Below are 20,138 nucleotides of genomic sequence, written 5' to 3'. Positions count from 1 at the left end.
AAAATACTACTGAAGTACAACTTATTGCTTCGTGAATTACAAAATTGGAATAGAAATGATTTCCAACTTTAATTTATTGAACATATTCGGCATTGAACTGAACACAAAAGGCACCAATAAAAAAAAGAATAAAATAGGTACATTTTAAAGTGCAGTTTTCTACTGATACTCTCTTTCAACTAACACCAAAAAAATCCCTGAGTGCCTTTCGTGATGTGTCTCAGTGTTTCAATATGTGTTTATTACATAAGTTGATAATGCGCTGACGATTTAAAAAAACAATATATTATACACCGCCCTAAAAAACTGCCCTGATTTTTAGGAAACATTTAGCAGATACACAAATAATTTTTTACTTTCAACATTTCATAATCCAAAAAATTATTTCCCAAGTGGGAAAATTCACACTTCATAAACATTGTGAGATAGGGCATGCCTTGGTGGAGAACTGCGCTAGCTGAGTATTCTTCTAAGTTCTATGTTAACTACTACTACCCCTTTTAATATTGATTCGCATCAATTGTTGTCCAAGTCTGTTACTTAAGACCAGAAATCACATAAAAAATCCCTAAATAAACCTCAACAGCTTCTCCCACTGGCTTCTTTTCTCTATTTCTATCCAAAATGAATATCTCAGCATTGAACCTTCCTCTCCCACTCTTTCCCCTCCTCTCTCCTCCAGGACTGTGTAGAAACACTGCCTTCTCCAGAAGATGCCTTGTCTCCATGGTAACGGGCCTCAGGCAGACCCAGAAAAACATCGGGACAAACTCGTCCACTCTTGTCCAACCCACCTGAACCTGGGCTGTGCTGAAGAGGATTTTAACAAAGAATAACAGATCATTCTTGAAATACTAGTTAATTTCTCCTTGTACTTATTTTACCAACTAGAGTAAATTCATAGGACCGAAAACACCTAAGAGGTTGCCTGAAAATGTGTCATTTTAGAAGGTGTACTTTTTACTCTTTTGGGATCTCAATACAGTAGACTCTGTATACTCTCTAAATGGTCCCCTGAAAGCAGGAGGAAAACTTCATTCAAAAGGTGCTCGCTTTCCGTGAGCATTATGTCAGGGATTAACTCATTCTTAATTAAGGGTTCTTAAACTGGGCAGCACCAGTCCCAAACTGGTCTTAAAGGAGTCCCAAACCCGGACCAGGATGCACCAGCTGTTCAGCCAGGTGCTGGGGCAGAGGGATCTGTCCAGAGCTGGCGATCTGTTTTCTCTGGAGGACACAGAGATCGAAGCCTGTCTGTCTCAGGCTCTGGACCAGATCAAGGCCATCTCTTGCTCACAGGTCAGTGGGCAGAACCAACACCCGTCATATGAGGTGATGTTTTTCCAAAGTATTACAGGGCAATATTTTTAATTCATTATTCATCTCGTTATCCATAATTCATCTTTTTGCCCTTCATTTATCACTGTATCCTTAATTATGCACATTTTTTATACCGTCTGCTGGCTGACAGGACTATTTGACCAATGACAATGACCAGGCAGTGGTGGAGATCTGCATAACGCGCATCACCACGGCCATAAGGGAGACGGGCTCCATCGAGGAACACAGCACGGCTCTGGTGGGGCTGTGGGAGTCGTGTCTTGAACATAACCTCACCCCTCAAGGTGAAAACACAGAGGACACGCCACATGCCAAGATAGCCTCTGACATCACCAGCTGTATCCTGCAGGTAGACACAAGCACGCACACACACACACACACACACACACACACACACACACACACACACACACACACACACACACACACACACACACACACACACACACACACACACACACACACACCCACACACACACACACACACACACGCACACACACACACACACTAATACTTTGCTATTTGTTTTGCTTGAAGCACAAACTGCACATGCACTACATAGCTTTACACATTACACTCCCATTTTAAAAGTGTTCTTCACTAATTTTCCCAGGCATGGTTGCGGCCTTAGATTTGATCAACAACCATTATTGATTTATTGTTGTATTGTTTTGAGGTATTTTTAATTAGTGCTGCAGAAAATTATAGCTGCAGTTTTTCAACTTTCTACTGTAAAACAGCAAACATCAGCCTGAAAGGCACTCCAGGTATATTGAGGTAAAAGTAGATGAGGAAGGTTGAGAGAAAGTTGGTACACAATTATAATATCCAAAGGTGGGATTTTGCTTTGAGAGCAAATATAGTTTATGTAAATATGCCGGGGGTCTTTTTAAAATCTAAAGCTAAATCTTTGCTGCTTTTCACATCAGACCTCCGCAGCAAAAAGGCTTAAAAGCAAACCGACTCTCTCTCTCTCTCTGTCGATTTCAGTCCTTGTTTCAGGGTTTAGGAGAACTGTTTTCTTTTTCTCTCTTTATCTATGGTCCACACTACTCTGCAAAGAAAAAAATTGGTATACACACTGGTGAGTGTCATCTCAGGACTGGCCAAGTCTTATCTATCTGGAAAACCAGGATTAAGCTTGTGAGGGGTAGAGAATGTGTTCTTGATGCTGACTGGGCTCCTGGCAGTGTGTTTTTGTGTAATGGTGAACATTTGGAGTGTGCAGCATGTGCCGAGTTCAGTCAGAGAGAACACGCTGGTTTGGCAATTTTTAACATTCCCTTTAGTATTTTTGTGGTTGTTGGTTGTTTTTTCTTTGGGCTTTGTATGCAATAGTGTGGTTATGGCTTTTGATAACAACAAAAACGTCTGTAAACGGAACTAATTAGAAATAAAGGTTGAAATGATCTCTCTCCCTTTCATCTTTGGGAATGTGCTTAATACCATCGTAATGAGACTTATTCTTGAGGAAAGGCAGGCACGCACACATACACACACACACACACACACACACACACACACACACACACACACCGAGGTCGAGGTGAGCCTGACAGCTCTGACAGCCGCTCCAGGCTCTGATGTCTTAACTCCAACAGTTATCAGGAAAGGTTTCTCTCAACCTGTTTTCCTCTTGACTTATTTCTACCTGTTTCTACCCTTCTCACTTGTTTTTTCTCACCTTCTTTTACCCTCCTAAAATCTTTATCTCTTCTCTGATCTCTTCTACCCTCTTGGTCTTCCTGTCATTATGAATCTACAGATGCACAAATACTCTTATTGCCCTTCCACTGGAGCTCCCACAGAGAGGAGCAAAAAGTGAGCAACATACTGCAGGAAGTAAGGTTTTTTTTTGATGAGCTCACTGCTTGTGCACATGTACGTGCCACACATTTCTGGCTTATGAACTATATGGGCTGCTTTATCTGTGCTGTGCTTGGCATTAAAGTGACTCTCCTTAAGATGAAAGAGAGAGAGATGGGTGAATTAATAAATCTATATTTAAGGAACCTGGGCATAGATGTACTGTATAGATGATTTAAAATCAGGCCCTGTAGAATTAATTTAATGTCATGTAGTATGATGGATTGATTCATCCTGACTGAATAATGTTTTTGTGGATACATTGTCTGCACTGCCATCTAGTGGCAGAATAGAGGTGTGACAAACACAGAGAGAGACAATTCCTGTCCATTTATCAACTCTCTAAAAAACACCAACAGAGAACATCAGGTTGAAAGGCATTGTGGGTATTCTGAAGTCAAAGTAAATGAGGAAGGATGAGTCCAAAACTGGGAACATGAGGATGAATTATAACCAATAAGGGCTGTAGCGAACATTGCAGATTAATGACACATTATGAAACACATCCAGAGGAGCAAATATGATTTATGTCATCACTGCTGAGGGTCTTAGAAATGTAAATTAAAGGGGGGGGGGGGTCAGCTGTAATCACCTTTGGGGGTCTCTTTTTCTCTATCTTTTTTGTGTGTTCGTACACTCACAAACACACACACACACACACACACACATATTCAAACAGACATGGTATCAGTCTGTCCTGTTGAGGGTGCTAGTGCATTTCAAATCTCCTTCTTCAGTCTTCCCTCTGTCTGCATGTTTCTGCATCCTCAAATACAACACACTTCTCCCCCTGCGAACTTGAGTCACACCGTACATGTGAGCGATTTAAATGTGTCCTAAAGCCTGTTTTAATCTTTCTGGCACTCATTGTACTCCTTACGGAAATCTATTGGATGCACTGCTCACAGCAGTGAGTATTTTTTCTGGTCACATTGTCTGGTGTGTCGAGTGTTAACATCACACTCTCAGTGCTTCCAAAGATCAGCCACCTGTGTGCCTGGGCCATTGTAGCGTTACGGCAGGATGTTCGTTTTCTCTATTGTCACTGTGCAAATAAAAGGATTAGAAAGAGCTGGATCTCCATCAAGCAGAAATTAGTCTGAAAATGTATTTGGCAAAGCCCTAAATAAAAGCCCCTGTGTCTCCTTTCTTTCCCTGAATGTATGACAATTGCTGTCTCCTCAACCTCCTCTCGTCTTTTCTCCCTTCAGAACTACAGTTGTCCTTCTGTCATGGTGCTAGCCGTTCCGGTAGCGGTGCGGTTCCTGCAGAGAGGGAACAGGGAGCTGAGCAGGAACATGTCCAGTTATCTCTCCCTGGCTGCTATCGCCAAGGCTGATCTTCTGGCTGAACACACGGAGGCTATAACGCTCAGTGTGCTGGGAGGTAGGACACACATACACATGTTCACACACGGAAAAGGACGCTGTATGCACGTATTAGCAAACATGCACAAAAATGCATCTGCATGGGCATATTTTAATCAATCTGCTGCTAGAAGCTGCTGTTAAAAAGGGGGAAATGAGTGAACTTAACTCTCTCAAAGTCAATGCTTTGCAATACAGTTCCTCTCCTCTGCTTAGTTTCTGCTGCCCCAGATAGATACAGATCTTCTGACACTCGCACACATGTGTATGTGTGTGTGTGTGTGTGTGTGTGTGTGTGTGTGTGTGTGTGTGTGTGTGTGTGTGTGTGTGTAATTGTGGATGGTTGACATTTAGGTTTGGCTTGTAGAAGTGCTTCTTATATACTCTTACTGTGAGGGCTGTTAGCAGACCTGCAACAATGGGATTGGCTGGTTTACTGGGGTGGAAAAGTGAATTGCTGTTGTAATCTGCAGTCGTAGTAGCAAACCACAATTTTTTCCTATCGTGAGCTGTAGTGAATGCTTTATATAACGATTGCCAGCTCATTGAGGATCATAATGATGGTAAATAACAGCTGCTGCATATCATCTTTTCCCCCACGGCCCCCTTTGATGCAGCGTGGAAATTCATACGTAAGAAGTAGTTATTGTGAGGATGAAAGGACGACTGATGTTTCATCATGTGCAGTTTATTTTGTGTTTCTCTCTGTGCTACATAACTTGGTTTCATTTGATCCACTTTACTTTTTGATCAAAATTTGTGATGCTGATGCAACTTTTCTGCTTATCTCACGTCGATTTTGTGATTCACACGGCTAACAAATCATTTGTTTATTCAGCCCCACAGGGAACTCAATTTCAAAAACAACTGAAGAAGAACAAATGTGTTTTCTCAATGAACAAATAACATGAATCTACAGTATGAGAGGAGCTGCGTGCATCCTGTTTAATTGCTCTAGTGAACTTCTCCTCAGGCATTGATCCGATCAGTATTTTCTTCAACTTCCCCTCATAACAGTCAAGGGCAGAGTGGGGAGCTGAGCCTACCTCCTGTCAGTGGTTAAAGAAAGCTATTCCCTTTCTTTCCTGCCCTTTTAACCTGTTTTTCCAACACAGAGGCTTTTAAAGCTCATTAGTGTGGTGTAGGTGTCTAAAGGGTCGTATTGAGTACTGCCTGATGGAGATGTGTTTACCCCTCAGGACTTCACATACACACACACGTGTACACATGTGCATGGGTTGCCATGCAGGGGTTCAGTTAATAGAGTAAAGTTTACTTTCTCTATAAATAATTTAGTTCAAATTATGTGAACAGGATTTTGTGTGGCTCTGTGTGCGTTTGCATGTACAGGTGTGTTTTTCTCTTTTAACACACACACACACACACACACACACACACACACACACACACATACATATACACACACACACACACACACATACATATACACACACACACACACACACACACTCTCTCTCTCTCTCTCTCTCTCTCTCTCTCTCTCTCTCTCTCTCTCTCTCTCTCTCTCTCCCTCTATCACATGGTGCTAATCACCTCATGCAACAGCACAGTGATGCACCCACCGAGCACGCTTTTTGCCAGCAGCTCAGCACATGAAACAGCTTAGCTCTCTGCTGTCTGCTTTATTTTACATGTGAAGTTTACCCAGGGTTTGGTCTTAGAGTGTCAAATAGTTGGAAAGGCACTTTATACCTTAAGTTCATAAAACTGTGGCTGAAAATAGAGATAGCAGATGGTCATTGTCATTGAGAACAGATTGAAAAAAACACCGTAGGACTAAAAAGTCTTTAAAACAATTGCATGTCAGCTTGACTTGATGTTATTTAAGTCCAAAGTGCATTAAAAGAAGCACCACAACTTCTCTGTAGAAATTCAAAGTCATCAAATAAGTGAATGTTTTTTTTCTTTCATGCGTCACAGGTTTTCTTTGAGAATATAGCTGAAGTTTTTAAACATTTGTGACATTTATGTTGTTTGGAGGTAACGCGTCACATAGGGTGTTATGCTGAACAGCTGTCGGTTACGTAAAATGCACAAAGAAGCATAGCAAAGTGCCAACGAAGGCCAGGAATCATAAGACTGCTAGAGTGCAACAAATAGTCTAAATAATGCATGATTTGAAATATGTTTTAAAAAAATCTGCTCTGCAAAAGTTTTATGAGGAAAGAAATGTCTGTGAGGCACCAGTGAGCAGGAGGCTGCTCACCTCTTTGAGAGGTTCAAGCATCACACTCGAGACCTGAGCAACAATCACCGAGCCAACACCAATTTACCTCACAATTTTGTCGTAGGTTAATGGACACCTAATAATCTTGAGTGCTGATATGGTTTGTTCCATCTTTCCCAATTTTTTGACCCATCTGAGCAATGTAATGAATTACGCACTCGGTGTTACGCCAAAGTCAAACTCGTGGTTATTAGCCGCTAAGGGGAGATACAGTCATAATGTTTGCTTCACAACTTTGACCCTGATCTCTTTCCAAACAGAGGTACAACCTCCCCAAAGTCACCACATCATATCACAATTTGGGACACTCGCCAGTGAAACCTGGCCTTGTTTGTGAGCTTAGAGACAGTGAAAAATAAAGAGAGAAGGAAGAGAAGAGAAGAAAGAGGGGGAAAAGCTGGGAGGGGTGGAAAGTTCTATGCAAATACAAACTTTAGCTTCCAGTGGCTGTGATCCAGCTTGACAGGGGGTGATGAACCGATGGTGGCTCCTATTAGAGAAGGAATATAACACACGCACACACACACACACACACACACACACACACACACACACACACACACACACCCACAGGCACAAGCACATGCACATGCACATGCACATGCACATACACATATACAGTGAGAGTGGAGAGAAGATGAAAGTGAGCAAGGCTTCCTTCAGGGCTTTATTAAATCGAGTTCAGATTTATGTTTCCTTGGGCAGTATTTAATGCAGCCTGGGCAGTTTCACATTTTTACCCCCCACTGCTGAGACTCATCTACGGCGCTCTGAACATCTCAACCTCATGTTGCCTCTTTAACAATCCTCCACTTCTCTCACCCCCTCTAAAACCTAAACATAAACACAACACAACTTAAACACAAGACTACAAACACATGCCAACCTGCGCGCACACATACACAGTTTGTAGAAGCAATAACAGATGACCTCTGTTTTTTTCCCAGCAGCCCCTTCTGTTCAGGAAGTGAGCTGATGTAATGGGGTTCGGGTAATGTTGATGATAGGGGTGTGATGAGTTGGTTACACGAACTAGCAGGATGGCCAAACTCACTGTGCATGAGTGTGTGTTTATACTGTAGGTTTGTTGCTGAGGCCTGCGGTCTCCACATGCAGGTTTTCACTAATTGTATCCATTTTTCTCGACCTGTGGAGGCAATGTGTTGGCACAAATAGCTATATTATGTACTTTGTTGTATTTCTATCATATATCTGTCAGTTTAATGTGCAGCGAGCTTTATGAGGATTTGTGTGTGTGTTTACTAGTTACAGGAAGCCAGGAGCAGGATAGAGCATGAAGGTTTTATAGCCTGCTACAGTAACGGGTGTCTCGCACACACAGACACACACACACACACACACACACACACAAACACATATGGCATTGCTTTGGCCCCATAAGAATTTTAGAGCCAATAGTTCCTTCCTTCTCAAAGTAAAACCTGATCTTAAAGTAACAGTGAAGTTTGGAATGTGTCATCTGTCAAAGTTCGACTATATGTCTTTTCTGGCTCCCCTGCTGCGAAACATGTGTACTTACTGTACTCCTGTTTGTAAGGTTAAAAGAAGGCAGACCGAGGAAAGTTTGGGGAGGGCAGGTTAGATGAGAGTCGTTGGGAAAGGTGACGTTTTTCATTTTGGAGCAGGTCATGGTTACAGAAACAGTTGGAGACTATGCAGAGATCTTAGCTGCAGGAGAAACCTGTTATATTTAAGGAATGGGCCTTATAGTAAACTGTAAGCATGTGTGAGCATGCAGCACAAAACATGTTATTTCTCTGCAGCTGCAGATGTATTCTCAGTGTCATTGTCAGATTATTTGTACCAACGGGTGTTTTGTTTTTTTTGGGGCCAATTTTCTTTATCACATTTTTACAGACAGGCAAAAAAAAAGTACAACAGTTGTATATTACGTCGGAGCTTCGTTCCTACCCTCACCTATGGTCATGAAAGTTGGGTCATGACCAAAAGAACGAGGTCGCGGGTACAAGAGGCCGAAATGATTTTTCTCCGGAGGTTGGCTGGAGTCTCCCTTAGAGAGTTCAGCCATCCGGGAGGAACTCGGAGTAGAGCCGCTGCTCCTTTGCTTTGAAAGGAGCCAGTTGAGGTGGTTTGGGCATCTAGTAAGGATGCCCCCTGGGCGCCTCCCTAGGGAGATGTTCCAGGCACGTCCAGCTGGGAGGAGGCCTCGGGGAAGACCCAGGACTAGGTGGAGGGATTATACCTCCACACTGGCCTGGGAACGCCTCGGGATCCCCCAGTTAGAGCTGGTTAATGTGGCCCGGGAAAGGGAAGTTTGGGGTCCCCTGCTGGAGCTGGACAACCTATGTCAGACGTAGTCTCAGTCAACAAGTAGGTAATAAAATAACATGTAACATACGTAGATAATTAATGTACAATGAGACAAAATAGAGTAAAAACTGTAAATGATTGTAAAAATAGAAATAAATAAATAAAAAAAGTAATTAAAGAGAAAAAAGTCCGCAGCATCATCAGGAGTAACAGTAAGTCTATTACTAATACAAACTAGCAGTGTATCTCTATCTCTGTATGTCTACTTTATTTTGCATATGCTGCATATCATAATATGTGATTCAGACTACACAATTGTTCTTTTGAAGTTTTCTTGTTACAATATTTACAGAAACAAACTTACTGTTCTAGTGATTTATTCCACCACTAAAACTTTTTTGGTTTTGAAAAATGTAAACTTAAAAGCTTCTGTAACAAAAACATTTCTTTCTCAATACAAGACGGTAACAAAAGGGAAAGCTCATAGAGAAAATCCGTTTTATTTTCCTCTACATTGTGTTTTCCAATGTTGTGAATGTTATGCATTCATTTGCCTTATGTAATGCTTTGAATGATCTCTGTTTGGAAGACACTTTACAGCCTTTGCCTTGCAAGCTTGGATCAACAGACAATGCTGTGTCACCAATTAAACTCAGCTATATTGGCTCGCATATAACTCAGATACAGTTGCAGGTGCATTGTCAGAGTCAACCATGCATTTAGATTCATATTTCAGCGGCGTAGTTACAATGTCATTTTTGACGAATTACTTTCTCCTCAACTAACAATGAAGCGCCTTAAACATTCATGAAAACAGTCACTCACAACACTCTGACGCAGGGTGTGTGTGTCTTTATGTGTGTGTGTGTGTGTGTGTGTGTGTGTCGATGCGTGAAAGTGCAGTCTCTTTATTGAGTGTACCTATAATCCATGAGCAGACTTTATAGTCGAATATGGTTAAGATTTTGCAGAAAAACACAAGGGAATATATTATAACTTGAAAAGTTTATTTATACCTCAGTCTCCATTCATCCCATCATGTTATGCAAAATATATTTATGTACAAAATACATTCAGTTTCACCTTTTCAGAAGGACAACAAAAGCAATTTACAGTATAATACAAGACGACTTGGTTCATAAAAGAATAGAGTGTAAACATTGTCCTCAGTCAAATTAAAAAAATAACAACAATGTTAATCTCAAATTACAAATATAACAGTTTCAAAAAAATAAGGCACACGTGTATTACCCTAAAATTAAATGACAAAAAAAATGAGCAAAGCAGAACTGGAATTATATGAATGTAAACACTTTGATAAGTACACATTTGGAAATGTTAGGTCTTAAAAATGCTTTAAAAGCTTTTACATATTCAAGAAAATTGTACGAATGAAATAATAAGTCGCTAAAATGATTTAGTTTGAAGCTGTTTCTAGAGCTGCTGGTTGTCCATGCTTGAGATGAAAACGAGTACAGCAGTTCTCAGTCACACAGGTATTCTGTACAGTCAGTCTCCAACTTCCAAGACCGCAAAGGTAGAAAACTAAATATCGTATTATATTAATGTTGAACATCTATTGATAATTGATGCTATTTCTACACAGATCTCGATAGAAAGAGAGGAAATTACATTATTCTAAAAACTAAATCTCTCTACAGTTAAAAGATAATCTCTTGTAATTGTCCGCGACCTCTTATTTTCCTATGTTGCATGGCTGTCTGATGATTACTTTGTTTACTGGCTCAGAACCTGTTCACTTTAATACTCAACACTCTGTGTATGTGCGTGTGTGTGTGTGTGTGTGTGTGTGTGTGTGCGTGTGTGTGTGTGTGTGTGTGTGTGTGTGTGTGTGTGTGTGCGCGCGCGTGCATGCGTGCGTGCGTGTGTGTGTGTGTGTGTGTGATATGACCTCAGTTCAAAAGGTTATGTTACAACAATACATTTCAGTCTCTCACAGCATTGGCTTTCTCTCATTTGAACATGTCCAGTAAAGTTCACTACAGCATTAATGTTCATGATAATAACAATGGAGATGATGAAGATAATAAAATAATAATTAAGACATTTAACTATAGGGACAAAGATGATAAAAATCAGTTGTAAGTTGCTTTCTGCAAGCTTATTATGATGTTGCTGGTATTCACAATGATGATGATGATAATAATGATGATGATGATGATGATGATGACGACAAGTTCTGCCACTAGGTTTACGAATCTGTTAGTTGATGAACTGAGCGCCTCCATGTGGCACCATCTCCGTCACTCCCCAAGCCACCATATTCCCCCTCTGATTGCAGCCCTGGCCCTCCCTAAAGGCCAGCTGAGAAATCTCCTCCTCTGACAGCACCCTGTCCCACATGTTCACTCCTGTCATCTTCCCTGTAAATGCCATCGTGGGATCGAACCCTCCCTCAAACCCTGCCACCCCGCTCCCGCTGCTGGGAGACACAGGGCAGCAGCCATTCCTCTCCTGCCCCAGCTGGAGTGAGCCTCCATCGGGTAAGACGTGTCCTTCAGCCACGCCGGGTGTGGAGGCCACCTTTTTCCCACCAGCCCACAGCGACGCTAGGCCCTGCTCGGACGACCAAGCCCCGCACAAGTGGATCCACTCTGATGTGCCTCCTGGGTTCACCACACCCCGCGCCTCCACCAGGTGAGCCTCTCCTCCGATGGTGAAGAGCGCAGAGGTTTGACCGAGCAGCAGCTGGATCTCATACGGGTTGCGGCGGTTTCCGTAGGAGAACAGCACGGTTTTGTTGGAGACACTGGTCGGCTTCATCCACATGCAGACAGTGAAGGAGGAGACGAAGAGAGAGACGTCTGGTATGACTGAGGTGTAGATTCGACGGGAGCGCATGGGGAAGAGGAGCGCCATCTCACAACCTAAACAGCGAAAGAAAAAGTGTCTCTGAATAAGAATAATCATTTCAAATGCAACTTCAGTTTGCTTTTTTCATTGATGTGAGTATTGTAGTGCGTCCACTGTGAAGATACCTGACATGGACTTTTGACATTCTCCTTAGAGTGTGATGTAGTGTGTAATCCCATTGCAAGATAGAAGTGTTTATTTATTTTGAGATCTTTATTGTTAAGTAAGTAAGTAAGTTTATGATGAAGTAAATCTACATATAAAAGTAGTTATGTCTAGTTGGGTTTGCCCTCTTATTTGCTATAATAAATATTACAATCTATTCAAATCTTGACAACCCTAGTCTGCCGTAATAAGGTTTGGTTTGATTTGCATTTTTTTATTTTGATTGTTCATTTTTTAAGAGACATAAAGTTGGATGTGAAAAAAGATTTTGTACTTTTAATTATGAAGTGGCCTGGTAGGAGCATTTCAATAGAGAAAATAATTGGGCCCAAAATTGAACCCTGAGGGACTCCACATGAAATGAATGTTGAGAATGAGACTGAATTTTTAATGTATCATGTCATAGCTTTACTCTATTAAATATGAGGGCAACCAATTTGAAGCTTTTAATCTAGACTATATCCTTCTTGTAGTTGGACTGATGCATTGAGAGCTCAAACCGTGTTCAATCTATTAAAATATGTCACTGCACAATATGAATTAATGTCTCTATTGTTCTTGTTAAGCCTTACAGTGTACTATCGTATGAGCACGCTGAATGCTGCTTAGAAAAGAGTCATATAGGTGTCAAAATTAAATATGGAAGTCAGTCAAAGTTCAGTTGATATGATTATTAATTCAGACATACACACGCGTGCGCGCACACACACACACACACACACACACACACACACACACACACACACCTCCCTCTCTAGGTCATCCAGTTCATTGGTTTGTTCTGCTTCATGTCACTCTTTTCCCCGTTGCGCTCATTTTAGAATCTTTGAAATATACTCACTCTCGAACCCACCCTTCTCACTCTGCATTGTTACTTTTGTTGGTTCATCTTTTGCTACATAAAAAATGGCAGATAAACTGTGTGTGGTGTCTGTGCGTATCCCTTTGAGCGAGGCTTTTCCGAGGAATTAATACTCAATTCGATTATGCAACGTAAAGTCATGTTGTGCTAATGAGTTCTGTTGGAGGTATCATAGGAGTGTGTATGCAAACTGTGCATGCATCGAATTCACAAAGTGGAAAGCTTTTGCTTTTCATACAGTGTGTGTGTGTGTGTGTGTGTGTGTGTGTGTGTGTGTGTGTGTGTGTGTGTGTGTGTGTGTGTGTGTGTGTGTGTGTGTGTGTGTGTGTGTGTGTGTGTGTGTGTGTGTGTGTGTGTGTGTGTGTGTGTGTGTGTGTGTGTGTGTGTGTGTGTGTGTGTGTGTGTGTGTGTGTGTGTGTGTGTGTGTATATGATGGTTTCCATCTGGTTCTGCTTTGGTTTTTGTGGCGAACTGCTAATGATTGCACCTCCTTCTGCTCTGTCTGTAGGCCAGATTCACATTTCTGGATTATAAAGGTGTGTGTGCATGTATTAGATGACTCATATAACCTATCATGTGTTTGGTGTTTTGATTAATTTGTGGAAATGAGGTTGTTGATGAGTGGTGCCATTGTGGGGCTAAACTTGGTCCAAGTTACTCACACTTAGTCACTTAATCTGTTAAGTTTCTTTGCTATTAGTCAGTGTTTAATTCAAGGATGGACAGTAAACCAGATTAGTAACTCTGCTAATGGAAACCATATGCTTTAGGGTTTTTAATCTTGGAATAATTTGTGTTCACAGTCCGTCCAGCAAGAGTATTATGCTTACCGTTTCATGCTTCTATTGGCTTCTTATATAAATAGTATCTTTAAACAGCTCATCTGTCAGTGAAAATAACTGAAAGGCAAAGATTGAGATGGAGGGTTGAGGACTCGGTCTGAGCTGAGTTTTATTTTGGACTCACCAATATGTGTTTTGTAATAAATGTTAAACAAACAGAAAAAAGAGGCTATAAGTGAACATTATAGAGCTGACCCCATACCTGCCACGGCCCATCTTTGGCCCATTTGTGACTTGACTTTATCAACTCAGACTAATGTTAGTAAGAGAAGGAAAAGGGATAGGTTGCTACTTGAGGAGGACAATATGCCTGGAGACATAATTGACAGAATGAGTGGAAAAGGTATTCGGGAAAAACACGAGCTTCATGATTAGTTGTTGGACGCTTAGAAGCAAGGCCTGACGGATTGGGGGGCGCATTGACACATGACCTGAATGTGTCAATGCAGGGGAAAAAATTGAGAGAAATGTGAAGACAAAAACTAAGAAACAAGTAATGACAGACGCAAATTGCTGATGATAAAATGGATATCTCACCTGCGGGTAGGTATCTTTGCCTCGATGACCTCAGCACCTCCCCCAGCTCCACCCTTGTCTGTTCCAGGGCAGCCAACACTCCGTCTAAAGCCACCCCTTGTGATGTGACCTCTTGCACCGTGAGCCCTGCCCCTCCCCTTTCTGGAAACTGGGATCCTGTCTTTGTATTCATCCCCATCCCCACTCCTGGGCTGCTGAAGCAGCTTGTCTCCAGCTTGGTGAGTCTGGAAGCTTGTGTTCGTGCTGCGGAGAGAAGCTGCTGCAGCGTCGCCTCTAGGTGGTTAGCATTCCCAGCAGCAGCTGAAGTCTGATCTCTGGGTTTGAGGCGCTCCAGAGATTCTCTGAGGCGGCCCTCCAGCTGCAAGGCCATCCTTCTTCCTGCTGTCTCCACTGCAACCCCACAGGAGCCACCATACTGAGCCACAAACCTGATGAAAACGACCAATGTAAAAGATTTGAACCTTTTCAACTGAAGTGCTTCAATCCTCAGACTCATTAAGCACCGGAATTTTGAAACCAATCTTGGTCCAAAATTCACTCCTAAAACCATTGAAATTTAAAGAAACGGGATGAATTCAATATATGTCACAGTTAGAGTGAAGTAATATGTTGGGTACTTGATAAGGTGACTGACAAAAAACAGCAATAATTTTGATAATTCATTATGTCAACTAATTCTAACTAAAAAGATTTAAAAAATCACTGATTCCAGCCTCTCAAATAGGAGCATTTGCTAGTTTTCCTTGTCTTCTATGATAGTAAAAATTAAAATATTTGTATAGACGGATTAATTGATTGATCAAGACAATAATTGGTAATCATTTGATAATGAAAATAATCATTACTTGCAGCCCTTTAGTCCTGAGTAACTCCATGGGTCAAGGATAGAAGTTCTAGTATTTACACTTTGCGGTTGTCGACTTTGTTCACCAGTGTAGTAAACCTGTGAATTACGTGTTATAGTGACTGAGCTTGCTCATTTTTAGTTTAACTTGTGCTGCTTGAAAATAAATTTGTCTCATGTGAGACTGTAATTACCCAGACCTCTGATCCCTTTGTCCAACCAACCTGAGCATTTCTCCACGCAGTGACCCCATCTCCACCTTGATGATGTCATCTGCATACTGAAGCAACATGTTCTCCCTCATCTGACTGTTCTCCAGCATCGAAAACATTTTGTCCCACTTGGTCAGGTCTGGAGAACTGCAGGGGGCTTGACTCGGTGTGGCTGGAGAGAGGGATGGTACAAAAAAAGATATGAAACAAAAGATGAGGTCACTGGGGTTTTACAGACTATATGTACAGAATATTTTCCTTTTGTGACAACTGCTCACCCCTTCACCCCCTGACTACTATAAAGTAAAAGAATATTGATAGTGTAACATGCAACATGGCTGTGGCATGATATAGAGCAGGTTGTCCACTGATTTCAGGTTTATGTGTGTGTGTGCATGAGTGTTTTTGCGTGTGCGTCTGAGTGTGCGTGTGTGTGTGGGTGAATGGGTGAATAAGAGACTAAATTGTTAAGTACTTTGGATAAAAGTGCTACATAAATGCAGTTAATTTAATATTAATGGCATTATTGCGACTTTATAGCCTGTTTTTGTTCACATTTGAAAAATAAGCAAACTTAAAACATTCTGAATTAGTTATTAGCAGTTCCTGTTTGCCATGTACCCATGGATGGACAGTCAACTGTCACTGAATTACTTGGACACTGAATGAAACTTAAAAACGTGACTATTCACAGGCAAGTTGTGGAGTTATAAGAAGTCTTTTTTATATGATTTCTAGAAAAACTTGTGTTTTTTTACTTTGGACATTGGAGGTAATGATATACTAATCCCCCTATACTAATATATACAAATTGGACTGAGTTATGATTGCTCAATCGGCGCTAAAGTACCCTTCCTTTCACCCCACAAATTATCTCTGCATCAGGTCTCTCCTTCTCCCACACAACCCTTCCCTCCCCTGTGGTCCCCTGTGGATAAGAACTGAAGGACAGTTCTTTCACAAATGTCCATGGACAAAACGCCTCAAGCGCTCCTCTGTCATTGTGTTTATACTCTGCTCTTCAAAAACGACAGCAATGGGAAAAGTGAATTTGTCTCTCAGATTTATAGCTTGGTCGGTATTTACCAGATGCTGCAGCAGGTGCGGCTTGAGCGAGAGCAAGCAGGAACTGTATTTAACTTTTATCGGACGTGCTCAGTCAAACATACTGTGATCTCCCTCGCTTTGACAGGAACTTCAGGGCCTTAATTGTAACGAGAAAGACAGGAATATAGATAGTTGAAAAGCAGGTGAAATGAAGAGTAACGGTGGGGACAAAAGAGGAAGTGAGGTTGTTAGGGGAGAGATAAGAACGTGAGAAGGAAACTGGACAATTGATTCACAAAACACTTTGCCTTTGTGGCAAGATCATCTGGTTTCCTGCGTGAAAGAGGAGACAGAAGGCAGGAAAAGGAAAGTCTCTTTTACACTGAAAAGGAAAGGGAAAAGCTGGTGAGAGTAAGGGAAAGATAAAGCACAACGAGGAGAGGGAGAATATGTGTCAGACACGCTGTTCTGATTAACGTTTGAGCCTCTCTGTTTATACCTGCAGACGTATTCTAGAGGGGCACTATCACAGTATGCAGGCTTTGTTTTCGGCTTCCTGTCCTAAAGGTTCAAAGTAAATCAGACAGAAGGTTCATGCACTTTTCTCCCTCTGACCTCTCCCTCTACCATCTGTCTGGAAGTGCAGGTCTGGCTTATGAAGGATTTTGATGGATCTGGGACTGAGTAGACTTTAAAATGACAGTAGACATTAGCTATGATCCTTGAGGCGTTTGATACTTTTGTCCTACTGAGTTTGAAAGTTTATTAAGTAAATTCTGCTAATGCATTTAGAAAAAGAGCCTCACTAATAGAGATCACTGCCTGTTTAGTTATATTTGTTAATGTGTTTCTGCTGTTCTTTCATGGCTGAATTACATTTATTTGTGTGCCTTTTCAAATGGATTAAGTAATACTCCCAGGAATCATCTATAAGTATTAGTGTATATGTACATCCAGTAGAAAACTGGTAGGAAACGTAATGGAGTAGAAGTAAAACCTGTGTCCCCCTTTTGCCATCAGTCTGGGTTTACTTCTCTGCTACATGTTTTAGCCTGTCATTCGTTTTAAAATGAACTGAGTGACCTCTTTCACGTTGCTCTCATTACTTTAAATTCCGCTCAGGGATGTAAGCAGGTTAGTAGCAGAGATCTGTGTTTCTTTCCCTCACACACCCACATGTACACAGCAAGCCAATTATGAAATGTTGTGTGTTTCTTTTATCCTTTGTTTCCACCTTTTCTTGCTTTTGCAGGCTGACACAATCTGTTTTCCCTCCTTTAGTTCTGTAAATCAGGTGCATGTGCAGTATTTAACAATTCATTCATTTGTTGCAAAATCCCCCCCCCCCCATTTTTCCCTTCAATCAGGTTTTATTGCATTGAGGACTGTGCTTAGAGTAAAGGTTTCTGCCTGTTAACTGTCAATGCTGCAATTATACGTCCTGCCAGGTTGAAAACCACAAACAAATGCAAAATGTAACACGTGAGGGACTCATTGCACGCAAACTTACACATGCTCTCACACTTGAACACAGTCTTTGTGATGCTTTCCAAAAACAGCAGAGAGAAGATCTTTATTATGACACACTGAGGTGTTTCTGCGACTGGTGACCAGTCCTTCATGCTGTGATATAGGTCAGCCCCGGTCTGCAGCTGAACTAACCCTCTGCTTTTCTGGCTCAGCTTATATTGAGTCTGAACATACTGTGGCGCTTGTCTCCTCTTCTCTCTGTCTTTTTGTCTGTATTTAAAGCTGCATTTTAGGCCGTAACATATTAAGTACTCAACAAACCAAACCGCTAACCCTTCAACTTTCTTTTTCTCTCTTTTGCTGCAACCTGTCATGCAGCTACTGTAAAACTGTTCCTTTTTTTGTCCTCTCTCTCAGGTTTCTGCTCTCTGTCATCTTATGGTAATACATAGTTGTAGCCCTTCTTAAATCATAGTGAGAACTACTGTTCTGCACTTTTTCAGTCAGTTTTCAAGGCTCAGGTCTGTACGGTAAATTTGTGACTGACGCAGCATCCTTTTCAGTCTTAGGATTCTGTTGATTCCCTCTGTAGTCAGTAATGACAGACTGAACATGAAGGGACTCAGCTTTTACACAAGCCCTGTGCGTAAATCCTGAAATGAATCAAATTGCAACCACGTCCATCTGAGAATCTTAATCACATAAATCACCATAGTTTAACACTTACGCTCTGGTGTCTCTCCATCTGTGATCTCATTGTAGTAGGTGTCAGCGTAGTTGACCTCAATATCATCCTCATATGTGAGAACCAGACACACACACGCCAACAGCACGCACACTGCATGGGGGAGCCGCCACAGAAACATGCTGCTGCTGCTGCTGAGTGTGTGAGAGTGTATAAAGTCGAATGAGTGTGTCTGGTAAGTTTCAGGTCCACTCCTCTGTCTACCTGCTTGTCTGCGTTTGTCTGTGTGTGTTATGTTTGTCCCTGCTGCTTCTTCGTGTCCGTCTCACTTTCTACAGCGCTGCAGGTCCACCACTCTCTTTTTCAACCCCTCACTCTCTCACACAGTATTTGTCCCTCCTCCTTGACTCCCCACCTCTCTCTCTCTCTCTCTCTCTCTCTCTCTCTCTCTCTCTCTCTCTCTCTCTCTCTCTCTTCTCTCTCTCTCTTTCTCTCTCTATCTCTCTCTCCCATTCTTTGTCGATAAATGCTGAGCAATCCTTTGGCAGGAAGCCCAGCAGTGTAGAGTACTTTAACCAAAGAGAGGGGAAGTTTGCTTTACACACACACACACACACACACACACACACACACACACTTCTTTTATCATACAGTACTTATGATAACTTTCCTTTGAATTAATTTGTTTTCATCTATTAACTTAACCTGACCCTCAGCGCTGCATCTTACTCTTAAAGGCTTCATTTGTTTTTTTGCAACTTGGGTCAATCACCACAATAAATGCTGAGACCTGGGAACACGGTGACGTCGCAAAGTGTGACAGGGCGAGAAACACAAGGCTGTGATTAGGTTATAATGAATTTTGCCAGACCTCTTTCCAGGTAAACCCAACTGTGAGTGGCTCCAAAATGTTAGTTATCCCTCACCAAACAAGAAAATTGGGCCAAACACGATCAGTAAGAATTGAACCAGGACTCTCTCTCTTCCAAATGAGTTCATATGGTCATATGGGTTTCTGATCAGTCTGATCACGAGACTGCTCGAGATTCTCTCCCCATCTGACTCCTTTTTGGAGATGTTGCCTCGCTTCCATGGGTCTGTTTTACTAAATTTACAAACATAAGATCATTCCCTCCCGTGTTGATTTGGATGTTTCACTAATCAAAATAAACACTGTAACTGCTGTGACCCCTTTATGAGGATGTGAGTGGCCTAAAAGACAAGCAATTTTTCTGTGACGCTACTGCCACCTGAGGTTTTTGGGCCCCAGATCTCAACCTTTACCTTGAGTACAATATTATTATCAAAAAAAAAACAATAGCCTCCCCCACAAAAATATGATCCCACTTCTAATAAACCGAAACCAACTAATCCTTACACAAACATTAGCTACAAATCCAAGGTCTTACTCTGAATTGTCTTTGAGCCATACTCGGATCTGAACCTATTCTTTTTTAGATGTTTACCTTAAACACGGATATTACA

At 41.6% G+C, this 20,138-nt stretch overlaps 2 protein-coding genes across 3 annotated transcripts in view; one reads left to right on the top strand and one right to left on the bottom strand.

Moving 5' to 3' along the window:
• Positions 1-1,161: 1,161 nt before the first annotated feature.
• veph1 (ventricular zone expressed PH domain-containing 1) overlaps positions 1,162-20,138 on the top strand; it is a gene marked incomplete at both ends in the record, with an annotated part of 68,352 nt that continues 49,375 nt past the window's right edge. For both annotated transcript variants that reach the window (XM_083914446.1, XM_083914447.1), the window contains 3 exons: positions 1,162-1,299; positions 1,472-1,690; positions 4,420-4,594. In XM_083914446.1, the coding sequence (XP_083770572.1) occupies positions 1,162-1,299; positions 1,472-1,690; positions 4,420-4,594 (532 nt within the window). The remainder of the gene's footprint in view (positions 1,300-1,471; positions 1,691-4,419; positions 4,595-20,138) is intronic.
• Positions 10,112-18,980, bottom strand: ptx3a (pentraxin 3, long a). Its single transcript, XM_083914450.1, has 4 exons — positions 18,696-18,980; positions 15,464-15,623; positions 14,396-14,823; positions 10,112-12,003 (listed from the first exon to the last, which is right to left on the bottom strand). The coding sequence occupies exons 1-4, from the start codon at positions 18,832-18,834 to the stop codon at positions 11,339-11,341; spliced, it is 1,392 nt and encodes a 463-aa protein (XP_083770576.1). The 5' UTR covers positions 18,835-18,980; the 3' UTR covers positions 10,112-11,338.

This window comes from Echiichthys vipera (genome assembly GCF_963691815.1).
Source record: "Echiichthys vipera genome assembly, chromosome: 5".
NCBI lineage: Eukaryota > Metazoa > Chordata > Actinopteri > Perciformes > Trachinidae > Echiichthys > Echiichthys vipera.
This window is presented reverse-complemented; position numbering and strand designations above follow the sequence as displayed.

Coding starts and splice junctions, on each gene's coding strand:
- ptx3a (XM_083914450.1), bottom strand. CDS start 18,834: ATGTTTCTGTGGCGGCTCCCCCATGCAGTGTGCGTGCTGTTGGCGTGT. Junction 15,624..18,695: donor AGATGGAGAGACACCAGAGC/GTAAGTGTTAAA, acceptor CCCTCTCTCCAG/CCACACCGAGTCAAGCCCCC. Junction 12,004..14,395: donor GCAAAGATACCTACCCGCAG/GTGAGATATCCA, acceptor TTCGCTGTTTAG/GTTGTGAGATGGCGCTCCTC.